Source organism: Scyliorhinus torazame, chromosome 11, assembly GCF_047496885.1.
Source record: "Scyliorhinus torazame isolate Kashiwa2021f chromosome 11, sScyTor2.1, whole genome shotgun sequence".
NCBI classification, from domain to species: domain Eukaryota; kingdom Metazoa; phylum Chordata; class Chondrichthyes; order Carcharhiniformes; family Scyliorhinidae; genus Scyliorhinus; species Scyliorhinus torazame.
Window position 1 is genome coordinate 237,150,018 of NC_092717.1, and position 24,091 is coordinate 237,174,108.

General features: G+C 48.8%; 1 protein-coding gene across 6 annotated transcripts in view; it reads right to left on the reverse strand.

Moving 5' to 3' along the window:
• Positions 1-24,091, reverse strand: part of LOC140385858 (intermembrane lipid transfer protein VPS13B-like) — a 1,311,478-nt gene that overhangs the window by 960,885 nt on the left and 326,502 nt on the right. For all 6 annotated transcript variants that reach the window (XM_072468452.1, XM_072468451.1, XM_072468450.1 and 3 more), the window contains exon 17: positions 2,766-2,944. In XM_072468452.1, coding sequence (XP_072324553.1) covers positions 2,766-2,944 — 179 coding nt within the window. The remainder of the gene's footprint in view (positions 1-2,765; positions 2,945-24,091) is intronic.

Here is a 24,091-nt window from a genome sequence, read left to right on the forward strand (position 1 = left end):
CTACTCCCTCCATCTGGTCCATAAACCCCCTGAGCACCTTGGCCGCAGCCGGCCTCTTTCCGGTCCTAGATCTGGAGCGATCCAGTGCTGGGTCCAACACCGTGTTGAAGTCCCCACCCATTATCAAACTTCCTATGTCCAAGTCCGGAATACGCCCCAACATACGTTTCATGAATCCAGCTTCGTCCCAATTCGGGGTGTATACATTTACCAATACCACCCCCGTCCCCTGCAACCTACCACTCACCATCACGTATCGGCCTCCGTTGTCCACCACTATGTTCCTGGCCTCAAACCCGCTTCCCCACCAGTATTGCCACCCCTCTATTCTTTGCATCCAGCCCCGAATGGATCACCTGTCCTACCCGTCCCTTTCTTAACCTGACCTGATCTGCCACCTTCAGATGTGTCTCCTGAAGCATGACCACGTCTGCCTTCAGTCCCTTTAAGTGCGCGAACACTCGGGCCCTCTTAACCGGCCCATTTAGGCCTCTCACATTCCACGTGATCAGCCGGATTGGGGGGCTACCCAGCACCCCCCCTGCCGACTAGCCATCTCCTATTTTAGGCCAGTCCCGTGCCCGCCTCTCCCGCACCCTCCAGTCCCCCAGACGGGGAACCCCCGCCCACCTCTTCCATTTTCAGTTCCCCCCCGGCCATTGCAGCAGCAACCCTATTGTCCCCCCCTCTCCCCGCTAGATCCAAATCTAGCTCTTTTGCTCCCCCCATAATACTGCCGTAACTCAGCTGGCTCCTGCTGACCCCGGCTTCCCCCGCCTTCCCGTTGCCCGCCCCCCCCCGGCTTCTCCCGCCTTCCCGTTACCGCCCCCCCGGCTTCCCCCGCCTTCCCGTTGCACCGCCCCCCGGGTGTGGAAATCCCTCCTCCTCGCGCTCCTCCATCCCTCCCCTCCCTAGCGCGGGAAAAAGCCCGCGCTTTTATAAGCCAGCCCCGCCCCCCCCGTGGCGCAGCTCCTGTTGTAGCCTTATCCTAATTCCCCCATCCCCGAGTCTCACCTCCCTACAGCACCGACGCCCACATTCCTCACTGTCCCCCCTTCAAAAACTCTTCCCCCATCCCCATCCATCGTCCCACCCGTAAAACATTCTTTACCCATATTTACAACCCTGTATACAGTCAACATCTCCCCCACTACCACAGCCCCTCAGTTCGAGTCCAATTTTTCCGTTTGGATAAAGGTCCAAGCCTCTTCTGGCGTTTCGAAATAGGGATGTCGGTACTGATAAGTGACCCACAGTCGCGCTGGCTGCAGCATTCCGAATCTCACCCTTTTTTTATGCAGCACCGTCTTGGCCCGATTGAAGCCAGCTCTCCTCTTTGCCACCTCCGCGCTCCAGTCCTGGTAGACTCGGATCTCCACATTCTCCCATCTACTGCTCCGCTCCTTCTTGGCCCATCTCAGGACACACTCTCTGTCCGCGAAACGATGGAACCTCGCCACTATCGCCCTTGGCGGCTCACCAGCCTTGGGTCTCCTCGCCAGGACCCGGTGAGCCCCTTCTAGCTCCAGGGGGCTCAGAGAGGCCTCCGCACCCATCAGCGAATGGAGCATCGTGCTCACAAACGCCCCAGCATCAGCCCCTCCACTCCTTCGGGGAGAACCAGAATCCGGAGATTCTTCCTCCGCGACCTGTTCTGCAGGACTTCGAATCTCTCGGCCCACCGCTTGTGCACCGCCTCGTGCGCCTCCACGTTCACCGCCAGGCCCAAGATCGCGTCCTCATTCTCATTAGTTTTTTCCTCACCTCTCGGAACTCTATCGCCTGGGCCTTCTGGGTCGCCTTCAGCCCCTCGATCGCCAACAGCATTGGCGCCAGCACCTCCTTTTTAAGCTCTTCCACGCAGCGCCTGAGAAACTCCTGCTGGTCCGGCCCCCATGATGCTCGATCTCCGCCCTCCGCCATCTTGTTTTCTCCCCCTTGTTTCTGCCGCTGCTCCAAAGCCTCTTTATTTGTCCCTCCACTTCGAGTCCCCTCCATACACGACGGAAGGGGGACCTTACTTCACCTTCCCACACGGGATTAGATCAAAAAAGTTCTGTTGGGGCTCCTCCGGAGAGCCCAAAAGTCCGTTCTAGCGGGAGCTGCCAAAATGTGCGGCTTAACTCCGCATCGCCGCAACCGGAAGTTCCAACTTGGCACTTCTAGCCCGGCACGCTGCCGATGCCCCTGGCACGGTCACATGGGCACCCTGGCATAGGTGGCACTGCCAGGGTGACATTGCCAGGATGCCCAGGTGCCAGGTGGAGTGCCAAGGCACTGCCCTGCCTCGTCACCAACCAGCTGAGGGTCTCTAATTGCCTGTGAGATTTCCCCCCAAAGTACCGTCATTCCTTGTCCACATTTGTAGAAACCAGTGCTAAGACGCACCCTGTCGAGGTCTCGCAGCCCGGCTGTTGGCTCCCAGGCGCCATTTAAATATGCAGAACTGGATCAAGCTCAGTGAGGTTGAGATCCAGAGCGTGCCGGATGGAGCGAGCCGGGTCACTCAGGATCGGCCCTGTGCGAAGCCTGATTTGGGGCTCTCGCAGAATTCACCTGTTGCACCCGGATCCACGCCACTGAACCATGCCCCATGAAACTCATCATAATCATGACAAATGATTTTGAGAGAAGCTGCATTCGAATCATCAGCATCTGGCTGCCTGGTGAATAATACTAAAAGGTTATTAATGTACATATCCTAATATTGAACCACAGATTGTAACACGGTTGCAGTTAATCAGAAGAACACTTCTCTGTCTTACCTGAAGGTCTGAAGATGTCTTTCAGTAAAGATTCATCTATTGATAAGGATACTCCTGTATTGTGCGTCCAGCTCTGTAAAATGGTTTGCAGCAGCAGAGTCTGGGCCCTCGTAGCTTGCAAAGTAAGGCTGGGTAACTCAAATATGCATTCTGTTGTTGGGACAAATGGCCGTTTCACCCTATTGAAAAGAAGCAGAAATCAAGTCAAGGCGTAAACGTACATAGATCAGATTTACAAAGAATTTTACAACACAGAAACAGGCCATTCGACATAGCAGAATCATGCTGATGTTTATGCTCCACCCAAGGCCTGACTTAGTCTCACTCAACAACGTATCCTCTACTCCCTTCTCTTTTGTGCACTTCATGTAACTTACCCTTAAAATCATCAAGGTTATTCACCTCAATTTCTCCACTTGGTAGGACGCTCCACATTCTCAGCACTTTTAAGTGAAGAAGCTTCTCCTGAATTAATGGTTTGATTTATTAGTGACTGTCTTATATTCGGAATCTCTACTTTTAGACTCCCAAGTGGAAACATGTGCTCTATGTATACTCCACTTCCTAGTTTTAACAACTTTGAACAGATAGATGTGTCTATAATTTATAGCGTATATTTAGATTGCTGAACATAGACAATTACCATTACTTATACCAAATAGTAATGGTAATGGGCTTGGGATAACAAGTGGCAGAAAACATTTGAACCACATAAGTGCCATGCAATGGACATCTTTCCTCAACCTGACATTCATCCTCATCACATTTGCCCACCATCAGCGTCTGAGACAGACACCTAACTGGACCCAATCATCTGAAGGGCATGACAAGACAACTGGGGCAGAGGTCGATTATTCTGAGCCAAGTGTCTCACTTCCTAACCCTTTCAGGTATCTCCAATATCAGACACACAAATCAGGAGTCGAATGGAATAATCATTACCCACCTGGGTTGATGTAGCCACAGAGATCTCAAAAAGCTCAACATTATTCAAAAATGGGCGGTACGGTGGCACAGTGGTTAGCACTGCTCTCTCACAGTGGCGTAATGGTTGGCACTGCTGCCTCAAGGCGCCGGGGTTCGGATTCGATCCTGGCCCCGGGTCACTGTCTGTGTAGAGTTTGCACATTCTCCCCGTGGCTGTGTGGCTCTCACCCCCACAACCCAAATATGTGCAGTGTAGGTGGATTGGCCACGCTAAACTGCCCCTTGATCGGTAAAAATAATTGGGTACTCTAAATTTATTTTTTAAAAACATTATTCAAAAGAGTACAATTTCATCACTAATAACGCTCCTTTTTGGTGATATCATCCCATATGACCATAGGCTGCTTTTCCCTTTAAGGGGAAGAGCTGACTGGTGGTGATTTAACCTGAGGATCACCACACCTCAGGAGAAAGGCAAGGTTGAGAAGGCGGAGCCTTCGTGAATAACATCAGCCGGTACAGGAATTGAACCCATGCTGTCAGCCTTGCTCTGCATTATAAACCAGCTGTCCAGCCAATTGAGCTAAACGGAGCCCCCCCCCCCCCCCCCCCCCCCGCCCCCGCCACGCTCCTAATCTCCACACTGGTATATTGTGGCTGCAGTATGCATGTGCTTCCTTTCCGAGGTATGCTACAGCAATCCACCAAACTTACTTTGACATTACCTCCAAGCCTTACAACCTCTATTACCAAGACAACAAAATGCTAACTCATGAAAATGCCATAATCTTGAAGTGGCACATCATCCGGACTTTGAAATACATCACTATTATTTCACTGCCACTGGGGTAAACTCTTGAAATCCCCTAACGAAGACCATTGTGGGGAGTGTGGTGATATGCCTATGGGCTGTATCATAGATGGATGCTGTGCAACCTCCAACCACCAGGTGTCAGTGCAGGCACACCATGCGATCTCAAGACCAAGGTCATGTGTCCAGTGACTTCCATATAAGGGGAGACACATCCAGCCATCAGCAGAAGATTGCAGAGGGTAGAAAGACATACAAGTGGATGGTCGGTGCTAGGTCTAGTTTGATAGGAGTAATGAGGAGACGCCATGATAACGTGCTCTGTAACTATCTTAGCACACGAGACTCAATACAGATCCTGGTTTGGAGAAGTTAAAGTGTTTGGTGGAGTCCTTTGTAAGGTATAGAAGACCAAACACAACAGGAAGATGGTGGAATAGTAGTATTTTCACTGGACCGGTAATCCTGAGACTCAGAGTAATGCTCTGGGGGCTCGGGTTCAAATTTGAATTCAATAAAAATATGGAATTAAAAGTCTAATAAAAAAATGAAAATCGCTTATTGTCACAAGTAGGCTTCAAATGAAGTTACTGTGAAAAGCCCCTAGTCGCCACATTCCGGCGCCTGTTTGGGGAGGCTGGTACGGGAATCGAACCGTGCTGCTGGCCTGCCTTGGTCTGCTTTAAAAGCCAGCGATTTAGCCCTGTGCTAAACAGCCCCTGATGAACATGGAACCACTGTCAAATGTCATAAAAACCCAACTGATTCACTAACGTTCTTCAGGGATCTGCCATCCTAGTCTGGACTACATCTGACTCCAGAGCCATAGCAAGGGCAGCACGGTAGCGCAGTGGTTAGCACAATTGCTTCATAGCGCCAGGGTCCCAGGTTCGATTCCCCGCTGGGTCACCTTCTGTGCGGAGTCTGCACGTCCTCCCAGTGTCTGCGTGGGTTTCCTCCGGGTGCTCCGGTTTCCTCCCACAGTCCAAAGATGTGCAGGTTAGGTGGATTGCCCATGCTAAATTGCCCTTGGGGTCCAAAAAAGGTTAGACTGGGGATAGGGGATAGAGTGGAGGTGTGGGACTTAAGTGGGGTGCTCTTTCCAAGGGCCGGTGCAGACTCGATAGGCCGAATGGCCTCCTTCTGCACTGTAAATTCTATGTTCAATATGGTTGACTCTTAAATGTCCTCTGAATTGGCCTAGCAAGTCGGTCAGTTCGAGCGTAATTAAGGATGGGCAATAAATCGTGGCCCAGCCACCTCCATGTCCCATGAATAAGAAATCATTGCAGTAACTCCATCGCCACAGAGACTGCAGCAGGTTGAGAGGATAGCCCACCACAACTTCTCAGAGCAATAAGAAAAGGACAATCTGCTTTCAATTCGTTTTTAAAAATATTGTGTTTTGGTCTTGCTCCCCGCTGTCCTCCCTTCATTTCGAAAACTCTCAAGTCTTAAAATGCGCTCTTGATTTCCCCTTGTTTCAACTGGTCATTCTGATTGAGTATCCTGGGAAACTAGTACCAGTAGGTTATTCCATGCTGGCGAGGACTAATTACAGATGATTGGATTGGATTGGATTCGATTTGTTTATTGTCACCTGCTCCATCACAGTCACACCTACATGCCTGAAACAAATATACAAAAAGAATAAAGTTGAGTAAAATGCTTTGATACGGTTTACTTTGGGTTCATCTTTTTACCCGTTGTGCCAATCCAAGATCAGACTGGATTAAACACATGGCAAATATTTTCTGAATTATTTTGTGAGCAGTCTAAGGAATAAGAAGGAATAACCGGCTGAGGTTATTCATAAAGATTGAACTAAGCTCAAGCTTCTACATTTTGTTTGATGTGAAGGGAATTTTTGTACTAGGTTATTTATATAGATAGGCTTCAAATACCTCTTGATTGAATGTCCAACACCCATTTTAAAGAAGCTTTTTGCTACAGAAAGTTGCAATTGGGCAGTAGGAATTTTTTTAAAAAGTGATTTAAGTTTGCCATTCTCGCATTTTCGCATGCAGATTCGTTAAGTAGTGAAGTGTGGATAACACCATAGCTCTCTGCAAAACATGTGTACATTCTCCAAGATTAGGTCTATAAAAATTAGGTCAAACCCTGTACTCCCGGGGAAAATAAATCTCGATAAAACCAGCAGATCAAGCATCTCATTAAAAGAAAAGTTGGAAAGAGTCCAGTATAAATTTGGAAAGAGAATGATTGACAGGTCTCTCTCTCTCTACTCCTTTCATCTCCAACGAAAAAAAAATGGACATGTAACTAATCAAAACATTAAAGCTACCTTAAGGAAAATCACATTGAAAATTCTTCTCTCTGGCACTGACAAAAGCATACTATTTGGTACAGGTAAGTCGTTTTGATTCACAGGATTTAGTATGTGCAGACTTAAAAAACAGCTATTCATGCTTTCAAAATCAACACCTGTCTAAGACTGAGGGAATATTACTACAAGCAGCTGGCTTTAATGGTTTACATAGAGTCCCAAAATGCAAGCTTGAAACCCGCAGAATGTTTCCAAAAATTTCATTTTGATTATTACTCATATCCTGTGCAATGTAAAACTGTATGTTCACTTTTTCCAAAATAACAGCAAGTTCTAACTTTTTTATTACAGCACTGCAGGCATTATGGGTCCAACATATTTTGACAGCATCAACTCTTGGAATGTACAATCTACACAGATACATTTAATGGCAAGGTTGTGGTCAAAGCTAATACAAAGGCCAGGAGTGTCGTAAAAGAAGCAATTAACAGATTTTTCGATAGTCAAGTCATTCGGAAGAACAGAATTCCACTCCGTAAGAATGGGCTTATAAGAATTCAAACATTAATCGTGTTCAGAAGGAATTGTACTATATTTTACACTGCACCGCATCCAAGTTGGTCATAAAAGGCAGCCTCATCTCAGGAGTTTTGAATAAAAGTAGCCATTGTTTAGGCTGTATCAAGCTACATGTCTGAGATTGGTAGCTGTAGAGTATAAAATGTGGTCAGAGTTACACTGCTGGTTTCAGCTCAGAAGAAGCATGTGGACAAGCTCAAAGAGATTTGTTTGAAGATTAGAGGAGTACAAGTATCCATCGAATCCCTACAATGCAGAAGGAGACAATTCAGCCCAAAGCCTTCGAATGTGCAATCGATCCATGTCCACCCCGCCCTATCCCAACCTAACCTGCATATCCCTGGACACTAAGGGGCAATTTATCATGGCCAATCCACCTAACCTGCACATCTTTGGGCTGTGATACGAAATTGGAGCACCCAGAGGAAACTCTCGCAGATACGGGGAGAAAGTGCAGACTCCACAGTCACCCGAGGTCGGAATCGAACCCGGGTCCCTGGCGCTGTGAGACAGCTGTGCTAACCACTGTGCCACCCCTAATATAAGCTTAGAAAGTGACAGGCAAAAATAGACCAGCCGGACTGTCAAGTCTGCACCACAACATGATGGTCGGTCAGATCATCGTGGTAGCTTCCGCAAAACAGAGCACGACATGCAAAAAAGCACACTCCGGGTACAAATGGATTAACAATGCTCCAAAAGGCATAAACAGAAACAAACGGCCGATGAATGGAAAAGAAGCACGGTTCACGAAGATTGCAGCAAACAGGGAAAGAGCAATGACTGATCCGAGTGCAAGATTTTGTTTTGAAAATTCATTCTTGGGATGTGGGCATTGCTGGCTAGGTGGCCACCATTTAGGAATATAATAATATGCCATCAGATTGAAGGTGAATGAAGTGCCAAAAGTGAACTGGAAAATTTCAACAATATGAAAGAACATGCGAAGGATTATAGCAGCAGACAGAGGTCATCAAAGCAGAGGCCAAGTGTGCCCAATATGAAGTTAACTATGAGAATTTGCCAGCAATAGCAAGAATCCTAGATTATTCCAGCATCACGTTAGACTTAAAACATGAACTCAGTTTCTCTCTTCACTGATGCTGAATTTTTCCAGCATTTTTTATTTTTAGCCTGGATTGCTGTTTCGGAGATTTTTTAACAGCAAGGAGCATCAACAACACTATATTTCATTATCAAGCACTTTTACGCACTTTAGAATTTTGCCATAATCAACGGGTTGAAAATTAATAATTCTCCCCAGTAATCCTGAATTATTGCCCAGAAACAAGGCAATGAGTTCTGACAGTCATATTTGAATTGGCAAATCTAAGACAGTTCTGGCTTCAAAGGCAATATATTTATAGATAACAGGAGACTGTTACATTAGTGGTATTGCACTGCAAAGTGCAAATTGATAGGAGGCAAATGGAAGAGGAAATCAAGAAACTTATCAGAGAGGTCATTAGGAATAACAAAACTATGATTCTAAAAGATTTCAATCACCCATTCATTGGAACAGGTAAGGAGTTCTCCCTGTGTGTGAGTGGGTTTCCTCCGGGTGCTCTGATTTCCTCCCACAATCCAAAGATGTGCAGGTTAGGTGGATTGGTCATGCTAAATTGACCCTTTGTGTCCAAAGATTGGGTGGGGTTGCAGGGATTTTTTTTTGGGGGGGGGGGGGGGGGGGGGGGGGGGGTCGTTTTTCCGGAGAGTTGCTGCAGGCTCAAGGGGTGTCTCACAGTCCAGGAAAGATAAGGAAATGTGCCATTTTTTGAACCACAAAGGCTACTATTCAAAGTACAATTGGTTCAAAAGCACAAGTGCCAAAAAGTCTGGGTGTAAGTCACCCATGTGTAGTGTCAAACAAGAAAGAGCACGTAGCATAAGAGAAGAAAAGAGAAAAAAATATCATAAATGTACAATAAAACATTTTACAAACATTTCAGCAGACCTAATGTATTATTTGTTCTGAGGATTCATTGCCAATTTCCACAAACGTTTCCCAGCCTGTTCTTTTCCCCAAGTTGGTGAATCAGTAAAAACAAATTTCTGCATTTGGAATCTCAAATTCTCACTGGTCATTGCACAGTAAATTAGATCCCTAGATGCAAGTGAATTGCATTAGCGATTACCTCAAGCACACTGCCTGATCCAAGTGCTACATCTGCCATACTCAATTTATACCACACATGGATTGAAGGTATGTTGAAGCTTGCAATGACAGTAGCCTATATGGGCACCGCCGAGATGGCAAAGAGACGATGGTTAAAAAGAAATGGTGAAGTTACTCAATTACATGATTTAAGTGCAGTCCATTTCTCTTCTTCTCCTCCAGTGATGTGGCCCCAAACGTTCACCCAGGATTATGTAATGACATATATATTCGCATTATTCTTTGGCCTACTTGCTTAAGTATGTGCAGCATTCAGACAGAGTTGGTTAATGTCTTTAAAAAGAAATGAAACATTTCCTGGAACCTATTTCTTCTCATGAGTTTGATCAAGATTCTCATTAATGGCTCTAGCCAATCATCTCCTTATCTAAGAAAGGATACACTTGCCATAATGGGAGTGTAGCGAAGGTTCACCAGACCTGATTCATGGGATGGCAGGATTCTCGTAAGAGGTGAGATTGGGTCAATTGGGTCTGTATTCACTGGAATTTAGAAGGATGAGAGGGGATCTAATTGAAAGATATAAAGTTCTGATAGGGCTGGACAGACTAGATGCAGGGATGTTGTTTCCTCTGATTGAGGGGTCTAGAACAAAGGGTCACAGTCTCAGGATACAGGGTATGATATTTAGGACTAAGATAAGAAGAAATTCCTTCAGGCAAACCTATGGAATTCCCTACCACAGAAGGCTGTGGAGAACAAATCACTGAATATATTTGAGGAGGAAATAGATAGATTTCTAGACTCTAAAGGTACCAATGCATAAAGGGAACGCGCTGGAGTATGGCGTTGAGATAAAGGCTCAGCCATGATCATGTTTAATTGCAGGGCAGGCTCGAAAGGCTGAATGTCCTCTTCCTCTCCTATGTTATATTTCAATGTAACCAGTGGGGACTGGACAAACAGAGGTTCCTGGCATCACCTGAACACAGTAATTCAAGTTTTCATTTTTGAGTATTTTAAAATGCTACTTTAGAAAGAGCATCTGCTCTTGTCCAATGTGAATTATATCTTAAAGGCTTTTTAAAATTTGCAACAAATTTAAAGTTGCCGCACTACTTTGTCCCAATAGCTGGTGTTCTGGCCGTGATATGTACATGGGGCGGGATTCTCCGACCCCCCGCCGGGTCGGAGAATCGCCGGGATGCGGCGTGAATCCCGCCTCCGCCGGCTGCCAAATTCTCCGGCACCGGGGATTTGGCGGGGACGGGAATCGCGCCGCACCGGTCGGCGGCCGCTGGCAGCGACCCCCCCCCGGTGATTCTCCGGCCCGCGATGGGCCGAGTGGCCGCCCGTTTTCGGCGGACCCGCCAGGGTATGTTACGACAGGTTTTTGCCGGCGGGACCTGGCTCCGCGGGCGGCCTCCGGGTGTCGCGGGGATGATTGCCCCCATGATGGCCTGGCCTGCGATCGGAGCCCACCAATCCGCGGGTGGGCCTGTGCCGTGGGGGCACTCTATTCCTCCGCGCCGGCCGGTGTAACGGTCCGCGATGGCCGGCGAGCCCCCTGCGCATGCGCTGGGATGACGCCAGCACACGCTGGTGCTTCCGCGCATGCGGCAACTTGAGCCGGCCGGCAGAAGCCCTTTGGCGCCGGTTAGCGTGGCGCCAAGCCCCTTCCCCGCCAGCGCGGCGCAAACCATTCCAGCCTAGCCCCTGAAGGTGCGGAGTATTCCGCACCTTCGGGGCGGCCCGACGCCGGAGTGGGTCACACCACTCCTTCACGCCGGAGTTGCCCGCCCCGCCGGTTTCCGAAGAATCCCGCCCATGATAAGTGGTCAACCTATGGAATTAAAAGTACGCACCCACCTTGGCACATTGAATGAAAATCCACCTGTTCTGTCTATTGGGACAGCCCTCCTTGTTGAGGAGGGCAATGAGGGAGATTAAGTCACTGACCATCTGAGAAATAGTTTGTTTGTTGATGGGGTCATGATCGGGGGGGGGGGGGGGTGGAGGCCCATCGAGTCTGCTTCGCAATTCAGTCATGGCTGATATTTTTCTCATCTCCATTCTCTGCCTTCCCCCCATAACCCCTGATCCGCTTATTAATCAAGAACCTATCTATCTCTGTCTTGAACACACTCAATGATTTGGCCTCCACAGCGTTCTGCAGCAAAGAGTTCCACAGATTCACCACCCTCTGGCTGGAGAAATTCCTCCTCATCTCTGTTTCAAAAGATTGTCCCTTTAGTCTGGGATTGTGTCCGCTGCTTCTAGTTTTTCCAACAAGTGGAAACATCCTCTCCACGTCACCTTTATCCAGTCCTCACAGTACCCTGTATGTTTCAATAAGATCCCCCCTCATCCTTCTAAACTCCAACGAGTACAGACCCAGAGTCCTCAACCATTCCTCGTACGACAAGCTCTTCGTTCCAGGGGTCATTCTTGTGAACCTCCTCTGGACCCTTTCCAAGGCCAGCACATCCTTCCTTAGATATGGGGCCCAAAACTACTCACAATACTCCAAATGGCATCTGACCAGAGCCTTAGACAGCCTCAGAAGGACATCCCTGTTTGTGTATTCTAGCCCTCTCGAAATGAATGCTAACATTGCATTTGTCTTTCTAACTGCCGACTGAACCTGCACGTTAACCTTAAGAGAATCGTGAACAAGGATTCCCAAGTCCCTTTGTGCTTCCGATTTCCTAAGCATTTCCCCATTTCAAAAATAATCTATGCCTCCGTTCCTCCTTCCAAAGTGCATAACCTCACACTTTTCCACATTGTATTCCATCTGCCACTTCTTTGCCCACTCTCCTAGACTGTCCAAGTCCTTCTGCAGCCCCGCTGCTTCCTCAATACTACCTGTCCCTCTACATATCTCTTATGGATGGCAGAGAGCTGACATTCAGTCTCTGCAAAGTAGTGGCCTTCTTGCCAAGAAGTAACTCCACCCTTTGTCAGCAAGTGTAAAGACAATACTGGGTTGTAATTTGCTCTGTAACCTAATTATGTTCAACAGAAGAAGAAGAAAATTGTGTGAGAATATTACGTTAAGACCTTATTCCCAGTGCTAATGTACCAGCAAATAATTTATAGCACGCTGATTATATTCACAGCTGTATACCGGGTTCAAAGGTTTGTGGTAATATTTATCTTTGTTACTGTAATGGAAATATGAAGTGTCAAATAATGATGAAAAAAAGACTGAAGCTAAAAAGTGCAGTGTGAAATAATACACTTATTCATGCAGTCTAGCAACCATGTGGCATGAGGTGTTGAGCAATCCTCTTTGGCAATGGCTTTGAAGCTACCGTCTCTCTCTCATTTGTGTGTCTCAGTGGCACAAAATATTTGTGCGCATCGAAACACATTGACTAAATCGTCACATGATTCAGAGTCCACATAGCATCAACGCTGTCAGTAGTTATGTTTTCATAAATGCTTCCCAGAACTCTACTTCTGTGTTTATTGAGAAAAACAGTCAGACATTAATCATTTGAAGTATAGAATCTGCACTTGATAAATCATCTGTCTTGTTGACTAATTATATGTTTCATGCTGTTAAATCTAGTGAATCCAGAATTGGATCTGTGCAGCTTTGCTGATGGTGACATCAATTATAGTAACTGGGAAACCCACAGGCATACTACAAAGGAACGGCAAGGAAATTATTTTAGTCACAACTTCTTCAGAAGACTCACAACAATAAATTAAATTTATACAGCACCTTTAAAGTAGTAAAATATCACCAAGTCACTTCACAGGTGTATTATCAACCAACATTGGGAGATATTAGGATTAAAAACTCGGTCAAGTAGATTTTGAGGAGAGAGGTGGAGGTAGTGAGGGAATTCCAGAGATTAGGACTTGGGCAGCTGAAGGTACAGCTGTCAGTGATGCAGCAGTTAAAATAGGGGGTCCAGAGAAAGACCGAGGGCACGATTCTCCGATGCCGCGCCGGTTGGGAGAATCGGCTGGCACGCCATTTTTCGACGCGATGCCGGTTCGACGCCCTCCTGCGATTCACCCAAGCGCCGAGATAGGCCCCGTCAAGTTCTGCGCGGCGCAGGCCGGAGAAGCGCCCGAGACACCCAAAATGGCGATTCTCTGCTACCCCCGCTATTCTCCGGCCCGGATGGGCCGAACTCCCGACGGCGTGACCCCAGTTCACGCCGTCGCCGTTCACACCTGGTTAATAAAGTCTGCTGAGCAGTGAGGTGGTGAGCGGACTGTTCCGCAGCTCCTGCAGACCGGGTCGGCTTCCCCGAGAACGCTGCGGCCAACAGGGGGGTGGGAGGGAGGGAGTGGAGGTGGGTGGGGGGTGAGGGAGAGTGTGGAGTTGGGAGGGGGGGTGGGAGGGAGGGAGTGGAGGTGGGAGGGTGAGGGAGGGAGTGGAGGTGGGTGGGGGTGAGGGAGAGTGTGGAGTTGGGATGGGGGGGTGAGGGAGGGAGTGGAGGTGGGAGGGGGGTGAGGGAGAGTGTGGAGGGTCACCATGTATGCCAACCAGACAGTGATGTTCGCTGCCGTGGTTGGAGCCGCAGCACTGCAGGTGGCCACCCGGCAGCGTAGACTCAGACGGCCCACTGTGGCTGCAGATGCAGCGGTTGCTGCTGCAGCAGAGGGGATGGCCGTGGAGTGGCCTGTCGTCGCCGCGCAGGCCGCAGGTCCGGAATGTCCAGGGGGATGCCGAAGGGAACACTGACCGCCCCCCCCGCGACGGCGAGGAATGCACAGGAAGCGGGTATCGAAGTGCTTGGGGGGGGGGGGGGGAGAGGAAGAGCCACTGATGGTGATGCCAGGGCGCCACAGGTATCCAGCAAGGCCGAGGGTGTACCGTGACAGAATGTCGTTCAAGGCCCTACCGGACATTACATGCAGGAGGAGACTACGGTTCAGCAGGGAGACGGTCGCACATATATGCCACCTCGTGGCGCACCTCGCAACACTTGGAACGGGTGGAGGATACACTATACTAGTCTCCGTCAAGGTGATAGTGGCCCTAAACCTTTACGCTACCGGTTCCTTCCAGGCGCCGAGCGGGGACCTATCCGGGATCTCACAGGCATCGGTCCACAGGTGCATCAGGGCCGTGACCGACGCCTTGTACGCCATCGTGAACAGGTACATTAAATTCCCCGAGGACCGAGCACAGCAGGAAGCACGGGCACGTGGATTTGCCAAGGTGGCCGGGATACCGATGGTCCAGGGTGTCATCGATGGTGTGCACGTCCCCATGCGCCCACCTGCAGAAAACAGGGACGTGTTCATGAACAGGAAGGGCGCATACTCCATGAATATTCAGGTGGTCTGCAACCCCCACATGAAGATCATGCACGTGTGTGCATGACGCCTACATTCTGGCACAGTCGTTCATCCCCGCAATGTTCGATGGATGCCCCCCCCCAGCTGAGGGGCTGGTTGCTGGGCGACAGGGGCTATCCGTTGAGGTCATGGCTGATGACGCCAATACTGAGGCCTCAGACCAATGTGGAGAGCCTATACAATGATGCCCATGCAGCAACCAGGGGTGTGGTGGAGCGGTACTTTGGCCTGCTGAAGATGCGCTTCAGATGCCTGGGTCGCTCCAGAGGGGCCCTCCAGTCCGAGCCCGACAGGGTCGGCCGCATAGTTGTGGTCTGCTGTGCGCTGCACAACATTGCCATGCAGAGGGGAGATGCACTGGTGGAGGAGTCGGGGGGAGGACCCGACGGCACCGGAGCTAAAGCAAACGAAGGAGAGGAGGAGGAGGAGGAGGAGGAGGATGGCGTGCATCAGGGTGGGGGCAGGGGCGCAGGACACAGACACTGCCCGGGTGCTGGTTACATCCAGGAGGCTGCACGACGGCACCGTCGAGGACAGCGGGCATGCGATGGTGGCCGCACGGTTCACGCACCGTGGCGGAGGGATTCACTGAACACTGCCACTTGCACCGTCAGTGCTGCACACAGGCACCACACCACCACCATCTCCTCCCCCCCCCCCCGCCCCCGCACCACATTCACAGCACCAATTCCACATCACCTTACCACTGCGGCACTACGGGACTGCACAACATTGATGACTGTGTAAGCGGTTGTGATCAGTGCCATGTTGAATGATGACGGCCCGCTCTGCGATGGGCTGCGAGCTCAGATTCGCCAGCCAAGGTCTGACTCGTGGCTATAGCTGAACTATACACTCCGGTGGTCACAGCCTTCGTAACGGACATTTCATCACGTGCCCATGTGGGGTAGCTGGCGTCGGAGTGCCGAGGACTACGGTGTCCGATTTTGGGAGGCAGGGGGGAAAGGGACAGCACATCCTGAACCGACGTTGAACCGCTCGTTAACCCCAGCGCCACTCGGTCACCCTCATGAGCCCCCTGGCACCGGATATAGCACAGAGTCTTACAAGTCAAGTGCAACAGTGAGTTTAATTGTGACATTGACATACAGATGCCCTACCCCCTACAACTAAACTGTGCCCTGCACCCGTGCCAATTTATTATGTTCCTAACTTCTTTGCCTTACGGGCCCTACCACTACATCTAGGTGTCTCCCCAGATGGTACAGCAGGAGTGGAGGCGGACTGCTTAGAATCACGCCCTGCGACATGGCTCCCCGTCGGCACGCGTTTCCTGTGGCGGCCCGGCTTCGATGAGCGAGGCTGCTCGCCAGGTGTGCTGGATGGCGTGGTGCCACCCTGTCCTGCCCACAGCCCGCCAGAGACGGAACGGGGGGAGGCCGAGTGTACCGGGACGTCCCTTGCTGGAGGTACCGGGACGGGCCCCAGAACCTCCTCCTCCCTCGGGGAGCCCGGTGGCCCCCGGGCCTCACTGTGGACGGAGGTGCGATCAGAGACATGCCCCGTCGCACCACCGACACCTGGCGCTGCCAGTCCTGGAGGCTTGGAGCAGTATCGACCACGGTCCGAATGTTCGCAGAGACGGAGGCAGTTTTATAATGGGTTTCAGTCTCCTTGATAAATATTTTATATATATCTTCTTGACTTAAGAGTTTAGTGTACAGGACACAATTTCAACATTTGTAGATGGCATGGAAGATGAATTTGGAAGCATTACAAACTGTGAGGAAGATAGAGTTAAACTTCAAGAGGGCACAGGCAGGTTGGTGGAATGGGCAGACAAATGGTCGATGAAATTAATGCAGAGAAGCATCATGTGATTCATTTAGGAGTAACCGGGAGAGGCAATATAAAATAAATGCCACAATTTTAGGTGGAGGAGTTAATCGGCATCAAGGTACAACAAAACAAAGAACAAAGAAATGTACAGCACAGGAACAGGCCCTTCGGCCCTCCAAGCCCGTGCCGACCATGCTGCCCGACTAAACTACAATCTTCTACATTTCCTGGGTCCGTATCCCTCTATTCCCATCCTATTCATGTATTTGTCAAGATGCCCCTTAAATGTCACTATCGTCCCTGCTTCCACCACCTCCTCCGGTAGCGAGTTCCAGGCACCCACTACCCTCTGCGTAAAAAACTTGCCTCGTACATCTACTCTAAATCTTGCCCCTCTCACCTTAAACCTATGCCCCCTAGTAATTGACCCCTCTACCCTGGGGAAAAGCCTCTGACTATCCACTCTGTCTATGCCCCTCATAATTTTGTATACCTCTATCAGGTCTCCCCTCAACCTCCTTCGTTCCAGTGAGAGCAAACCGAGTTTATTCAACTGCTCCTCATAGCTAATGCCCTCCATACCAGGCAACATTCTGGTAAATCTCTTCTGCACCCTCTCTAAAGCCTCCACATCCTTCTGGTAGTGTGGCGACCAGAATTGAACACTATACTCCAAGTGTGGCCTAACTCAGGTTCTATACAGCTGCAACATGACTTGCCAATTCTTATACTCAATGCCCCGGCCAATGAAGGCAAGCATGCCGTATGCCTTCTTGACTACCTTCTCCACCTGTGTTGCCCCTTTCAATGACCTGTGGACCTGTACTCCTAGATCTCTTTGACTTTCAATACTCTTGAGGGTTCTACCATTCACTGTATATTCCCTACCTGCATTAGACCTTCCAAAATGCATTACCTCACATTTGTCCGGATTAAACTCCATCTGCCATCTCTCCGCCCAAGTCTCCAAACAATCTAAATCCTGCTGTATCCTCTGACAGTCCTCATCGCTATCCGCAATTCCATCAACCTTTGTGTCGTCTGCAAACTTACTAATCAGACCAGTTACATTTTCCTCCAAATCATTTATATATACTACAAACAGCAAAGGTCCCAGCACTGATCCCTGCGGAACACCACTGGTCACATCCCTCCAATTAGAAAAGCATCCTTCCATTGCTACTCTCTGCCTTCTATGACCTAGCCAGTTCTGTATCCACCTTGCCAGCTCGCCCCTGATCCCGTGTGACCTCACCTTTTGTACTAGTCTACCATGAGGGACCTTGTCAAAGGCCTTACTGAAGTCCATATAGACAACATACACTGCCCTACCTGCATCAATCATCTTAGTGACCTCCTCGAAAAACTCTATCAAGTTAGTGAGACACGACATGTTCACAAATCATTGAATGTTGCGAGACAGGTTATAATAATAATAATCTTTATTGTCACAAGAAGGCTTACATTAACACTGCAAGGAAGTTACTGTGAAAAACTCCTAGTCGCCACATTCCAGCGCCTGTTCGGGTACACAGAGGGGGAATTCAGAATGTTCAATTCACCCAACAGCACGTCTTTCGGGACTTGTGGGAGGAAACCGGAGCATCCGGAGGAAACCCACGCAGACACGGGGGGAGCGTGCAGACTCCGCACAGACAGTGACCCAAGCAGAAATTGAACCTGGGACTGTAAAGCCACAGTGCTAGCCATTGTGCTACTGTGCTGCTCACGGTTGGGAGAGTGGTTAATTAAGCATACAGCATCCTGGGCTTTATAAATCAGAGCATTGAGTACAAAAGTAAGCAATTTCTGGGCCGGAATTCTCCAGCCGTTGTGATTCTCTTTATACGCCGGCAGCGCACCCCACCCGACGGTTTCCCAGTAGGGTGGGGTAACTTCAAAGGAAAATCCCATTGACAAGTGGCGGGAATAGAGAATCTCGCCACCAGCGAACCGCACGCCACCAAGAAACAGGTCGCTGGGGGACTCCGGAAGATCCAACCCCAGACAAATCTGTGAAAAGACTGGTCTGGCCTCAACTGGAGTACTGCGCACAGTTCTGGTCGCCACTTTTAGGAAAGGTGTGAAGGCATTAGAGAGAGTACAGGTAAGATTCACAAGGACAGTGTAAGGGATGTTGAACTTCAGCTGATTGAAGAAGTTGGGGCTGTTCTCTTTGGTAAAGGTTGACAGATTTGACTATTCAAAATCATGAGGGGACAGATGGGGAGAAACTGCTCCCACTGGTGGAAGGATCAGGAACTAGAGGGCACAGATTTAAATTAATTGGCAAAGGAAGCAAGCTGACCTGGGGATACAGAGAATGGTTAGGATTTCAAGTGCACCAGAGGGAGATTCAATCATGACTTTCAAAAGAGAATTGCATCATTACATGAAAACGTGGAGGAATGGCACTCAGTGAATTGCTCTCGCAGAGCTGGCACAGACATTATTAGCTGAGTGACCTCCTCCTGGGCTGCAATCATTCAATGATTCTATGGATGAAAGGGAAGCATTTTTTCATAAAATAAAAAGCTATCAACACCAATGTGATTAATGTAGAGAAGAACACATTTGTTTTTGTCCACTTCCTTTCAGACTTTCGGACTGTCGCAAAATGCTTCCAGCCTCATAAAATACATTTCACAGAAGCCCTACAATTCAGGAGGAGGCATTTTAGCCCATCGAGACTACACCAATCCTCCGAACGAGTACCCTACCTAGACCCATTCCCCTGCCCTATCCCCGTACTCCCAGTTAAACAGCACATCTTTGGACACTAAGGTGCAATTTAGCTTGGACAATTCATCAACCTCCACATCCTTGGACTGTGGGAAGAACCCAGAGGAAACATAGGCAGACACGGGGAGAACATGCAAACTCCGCACAGTCACCAAGGCTGGAAACATACCCTGGTCCCTGGTGCTGTGAGGCAGCAGTGCTAACCACTGTGCACCCATGCCGCCCGTGAACACGCAGTCTCTGTCGTTTTGTGGGGAAAGAAGGGGAAAATTGGCGGCCTTTTTTCCGGACCATTGTTAGGAATCAAGAAACTAAACACGGTTTTGTGAAGGGTAGGTCATGCCTCACAAACCTTATTGAGTTCTTTGAGAAGATGACCAAACAGGTGGATGAGGGTAAAGCAGTTGATGTGGTGTATATGGATTTCAGTAAAGTGTTTGATAAGGTTCCCCACGGTAGGCTACTACAGAAAATACGGAGGCATGGGATTCAGGGTGATTTAGCAGTTTGGATCAGAAATTGGCTAGCTGGAAGAAGACAAAGGGTGGGTGGTTGATGGGAAATGTTCTGACTGGAATCCAGTTACTAGTGGTGTACCACAAGGATCTGTTTTGGGGCCACTGCTGTTTGTCATTTTTATAAATGACCTGGAGGAGGGCGTAGAAGGATGGGTGAGTAAATTTGCAGATGACACTAAAGTCGGTGGAGTTGTGGACAGTGCGGAAGGATGTTACAAGTTACAGAGGGATATAGATAAGCTGCAGCGCTGGGCTGAGAGGTGGTAAATGGAGTTTAATGCAGAAAAGTGTGAGGTGATTCATTTTGGAAGGAATAACAGGAAGACAGAGTACTGGGCTAATGGTAAGATTCTTGGCAGTGTGGATGAGCAGAGAGATCTCGGTGTCCATGGACATAGATCCCTGAAAGTTGCCACCCAGGTTGAGAGGGTTGTTAAGAACGCGTACGGTGTGTTAGCTTTTATTGGTAGAGGGATTGAGTTTCGGAGCCATGAGGTCATGTTGCAGCTGTACAAAACTCTGGTGCGGCCGCATTTGGAGTATTGCGTGCAGTTCTGGTCGCCGCATTATAGGAAGGATGTGGAAGCATTGGAAAGGGTGCAGAGGAGATTTACCAGAATGTTGCCTGGTATGGAGGGAAGATCTTGGGCAAAATTCTCCGGTATTGGCGCCATGTCCGCCGACTGGCGCCCAAAACGGCACAAATCAGTCGGGCATCGCGCCTCCCCAAAGGTGCGGAATGCTCCGCATCTTGGGGGGCCGAGCCCCAACCTTAAGGGGCTAGGCCCGCGCCGGACTAATTTCTGCCCCGCCAGCTGGCGGGAAAGGCCTTTGGTGCCCCGCCAGCTGGCGTGGAAATGACATCTCCGGGCGGCGAATGCGCTGGAGCGTTAGCGGCCGCTCACAGCATCCCCGTGCATGCGCTGTGGAGGGAGTCTCTTCCGCCTCCGCCATGGTGGAGACCATGGCGAAGGCGGAAGGAAAAGAGTGCCCCCACGGCACAGGCTCGCCCGCGGATCGGTGGGCCCCGATCGCGGGCCAGCCCACCGTGGGGGCACCCCCCGGGGCCAGATCGCCCCCCGGAGTCCGCCCGCGCGCCTTGTCCTGCCGGTAAGAGAGGTGGTTTAATGTACGCCGGCAGGACAGGCATTTTAGCAGCGGGACTTCGGCCCATCCGGGGAGAATCGCGGTGGGGGGGGGGGGGCTCGCCAACCGGCGTGGCGCGATTCCTGCCCCTGCCGAATATCCGGTGCCGGAGAATTCGGCAACCGGCAGGGGCGGGATTCACGCCAGCCCCCAGTGATTCTCCGACCCGGCGGGGGGGGTCGGAGAATCTCGCCCCAGATGAGGAAAGGCTGAGGAACTTGAGGCTGTTTTCGTTAGAGAGAAGAAGGTTAAGAGGTGACTTAATTGAGGCATACAAGATGATCAGAGGATTGGATAGGGTGGACAGTGAGAGCCTTTTTCCTCGGATGGTGATGGCTAGCACGAGGGGACATAGCTTTAAATTGAGGGGAGATAGATATAGGACAGATGTCAGAAGTAGGTTCTTTACTCAGAGAGTAGTAAGGGTGTGAATGCCCTGCCTGCAACAGTAGTGGACTCGCCAACACTAAGGGCATTCAAATGGTCATTGGATAGACATATGGACGATAAGGGAATAGTGTAGATGGGCTTTAGAGTGGTTTCACAGGTCGGCGCAACATCGAGGGCCGAAGGGCCTGTACTGCGCTGTAATGTTCTATGTTCTATGTAAACAAGACTTGATGGTTATTCTTGCTTGACTCTGATAGAGTTGACTTGCCAACCAATCAGCACCCTTTTCTCCTGTGGTGTGATCATTTGAAATTTGGCATTCTTGCATTTGTCCTGATAAGTACGAGATGAACTCTTTTCAGCAATATTCAAATTCAGTACCGCCAAGTGACTGTTTAACAAAGTTAGATATATTAACATTTACTCACAGGTGGCAAGTGTTGCGAATGGCGGAAGGCTGTACCCAAAGCCCCTCAGAGTGCAGAATCATAGAATTTACAGTGCAGAAGGAGGCCATTCAGCCCATCGAGTCTGAAGCGGCCCTTGGAAAGAGCACCCTTCCTAAGCCCATACCTCCACCCGATCCCCACACCTCCACCCTATCCCCGTAACCCCACCTAACCGTTTTTGGACACTAAGGGTCAATTTTCTGCATAGCCAAACCACCTAACCCACACATCCTTGGACTGTGGGGGGAAACCAGAGCACCCGGAGGAAACCCACACAGACACGGGGAGAATGGTGTGAATAGAAGGTGTGTACTGGTGCTTGGAGTGGGGACCCCCTATCGGCACACATTCACGCCTGAGCTGCAACTCTTCTTTTGCTACACTCACAACCACGAGAACCTTAATCGCTGGCTGGCGGTGGCACCATCTGCTCTAATGGTTCATCAAAAGATGTCAACTCTGACAGTGTCACACTCCCTCAGTGTTCCACTTGATATGCGTCAAGTGACTCTGAAGCAAATGTGTTAACAAATGAGTACAACTAACAATGAATTATGGCTTTGAATCACACGAGGCAAATTCATGCACAGGAATATCCTTGTTTAAATGGCGAATTTAATTTTGAACAAATTGAAGAAAACATTCCAAACTAATGATATTGCAAATTTACTAGATACAATTTCTATGGGAAAGAAATATCCATCTATAGAATACAAATTCAATTCTGTTTTTGAATAAATAGATAATAGATGATAGTCGCTAATCAGCTCACTGAGAGCTAGGTTTTTCCATGCATTTATTGTGTTGTACGCATAAGGTCTCGCTCCATATTGCTTCTAGGGTTGTACCTTTATAATCAATAATCAAGTGCTAAATAGCAGTGCAATGCCAAAACTTGAAGTTGGAATGCTGGTCTTAAATTTAATCATCCTCATTCCATCATCACTAGCGACATTACAACTATTTTTTAGAAATAGATTTATAGCACCCAATTCATTTTTCCAATTAAGGGGCAATTTAGTATGGCCAATCCACCTACTCTGCACATCTTTGGGTTGGTGGGGGCTAAACCCACACAAACACAGGGAGAATGTGCAAACTCCATAAGGACAGTGACCCAGAGCCAGGATCGAATCTGGGACCACGGCGCCGTGAGGCAGCAGTGCTATCCACTGTGCCGCCCTGCTACATTACAACTATGACTATACTTCAGGTACTTGATCGGCTGCAAAGCAGTTTGGCACGTAATGAGGTCTTGAAAGAGACTAAATAAATGAAAGACTTTTTTTTTTTGATCCTTTCAGCATTTTAATTGGCCATATACTAAGCTTTTGATACATATCTACAATCACCAAAATATCCTCGCCCCCACCTCCACAATATCACTTGCCTCCTCCCCTACTTTGAACCATCTCCTGCTGAAACTCTCATTGGTGCTTTTACAACCTTCAAACCCAACTACTCTGATACTCCCCTGGATACCTTAAATCTTCCACTCTGCATCATCTCAAACTCATCCACATTTTGCCAAAAACAGGCCAAGAACACATGCCAATGAAGTTACAAACGAAAGCCCAGAATGCTGTATGCAGAGGGAGCTAAATAGTTTGTCAACAGCATTTGCTTTAAGACTTTGAGGTGGTCAGATACATGTCAACAGGATAGACTGATGGGCAGCTTTTTGTGTGCTTATCCAGATTTACAGTCCGATTGTTGAATTTGAATAAGTGAACCTAGTCTTGTGATCCACAGTAATCTCACACAAGTTTAACATTGTGCCTTTCAAAACCATGGCATGAGCCATAAAACCATTTAGCCTCAATTTTTAATGAGCAGTCTTTAACAAGTGCTAATTATACAAGTGGACCTTTTGTAACCAGATATAAATTAAAAAGTCACACTTTACAAGCAAGCATAGCACATCTGTAGAACTGACCAAGCTGTATAGCTTATTATTTGCTGTAATTTATGTAGACATGCTATTTAAGCAGAAGGCAGTTTACAGACCGTAGAAGCTGGTATAAACAAAATGGTTCTATTTTGATATCTACCCGGAACAAAATTAGAAAACCCCTGGAATTTGAGCGACAAAATTTTGTATCAGGTCTTATCTGGAGCAGAAATAATTTCATGAATACTGACCATGTGTGCTAACACAGGTGGAATCCAAATGGGTTTTTAATTCACTTTAAATGAACTTAGATCAATTTTAACCATTGTACTACATTGTCTC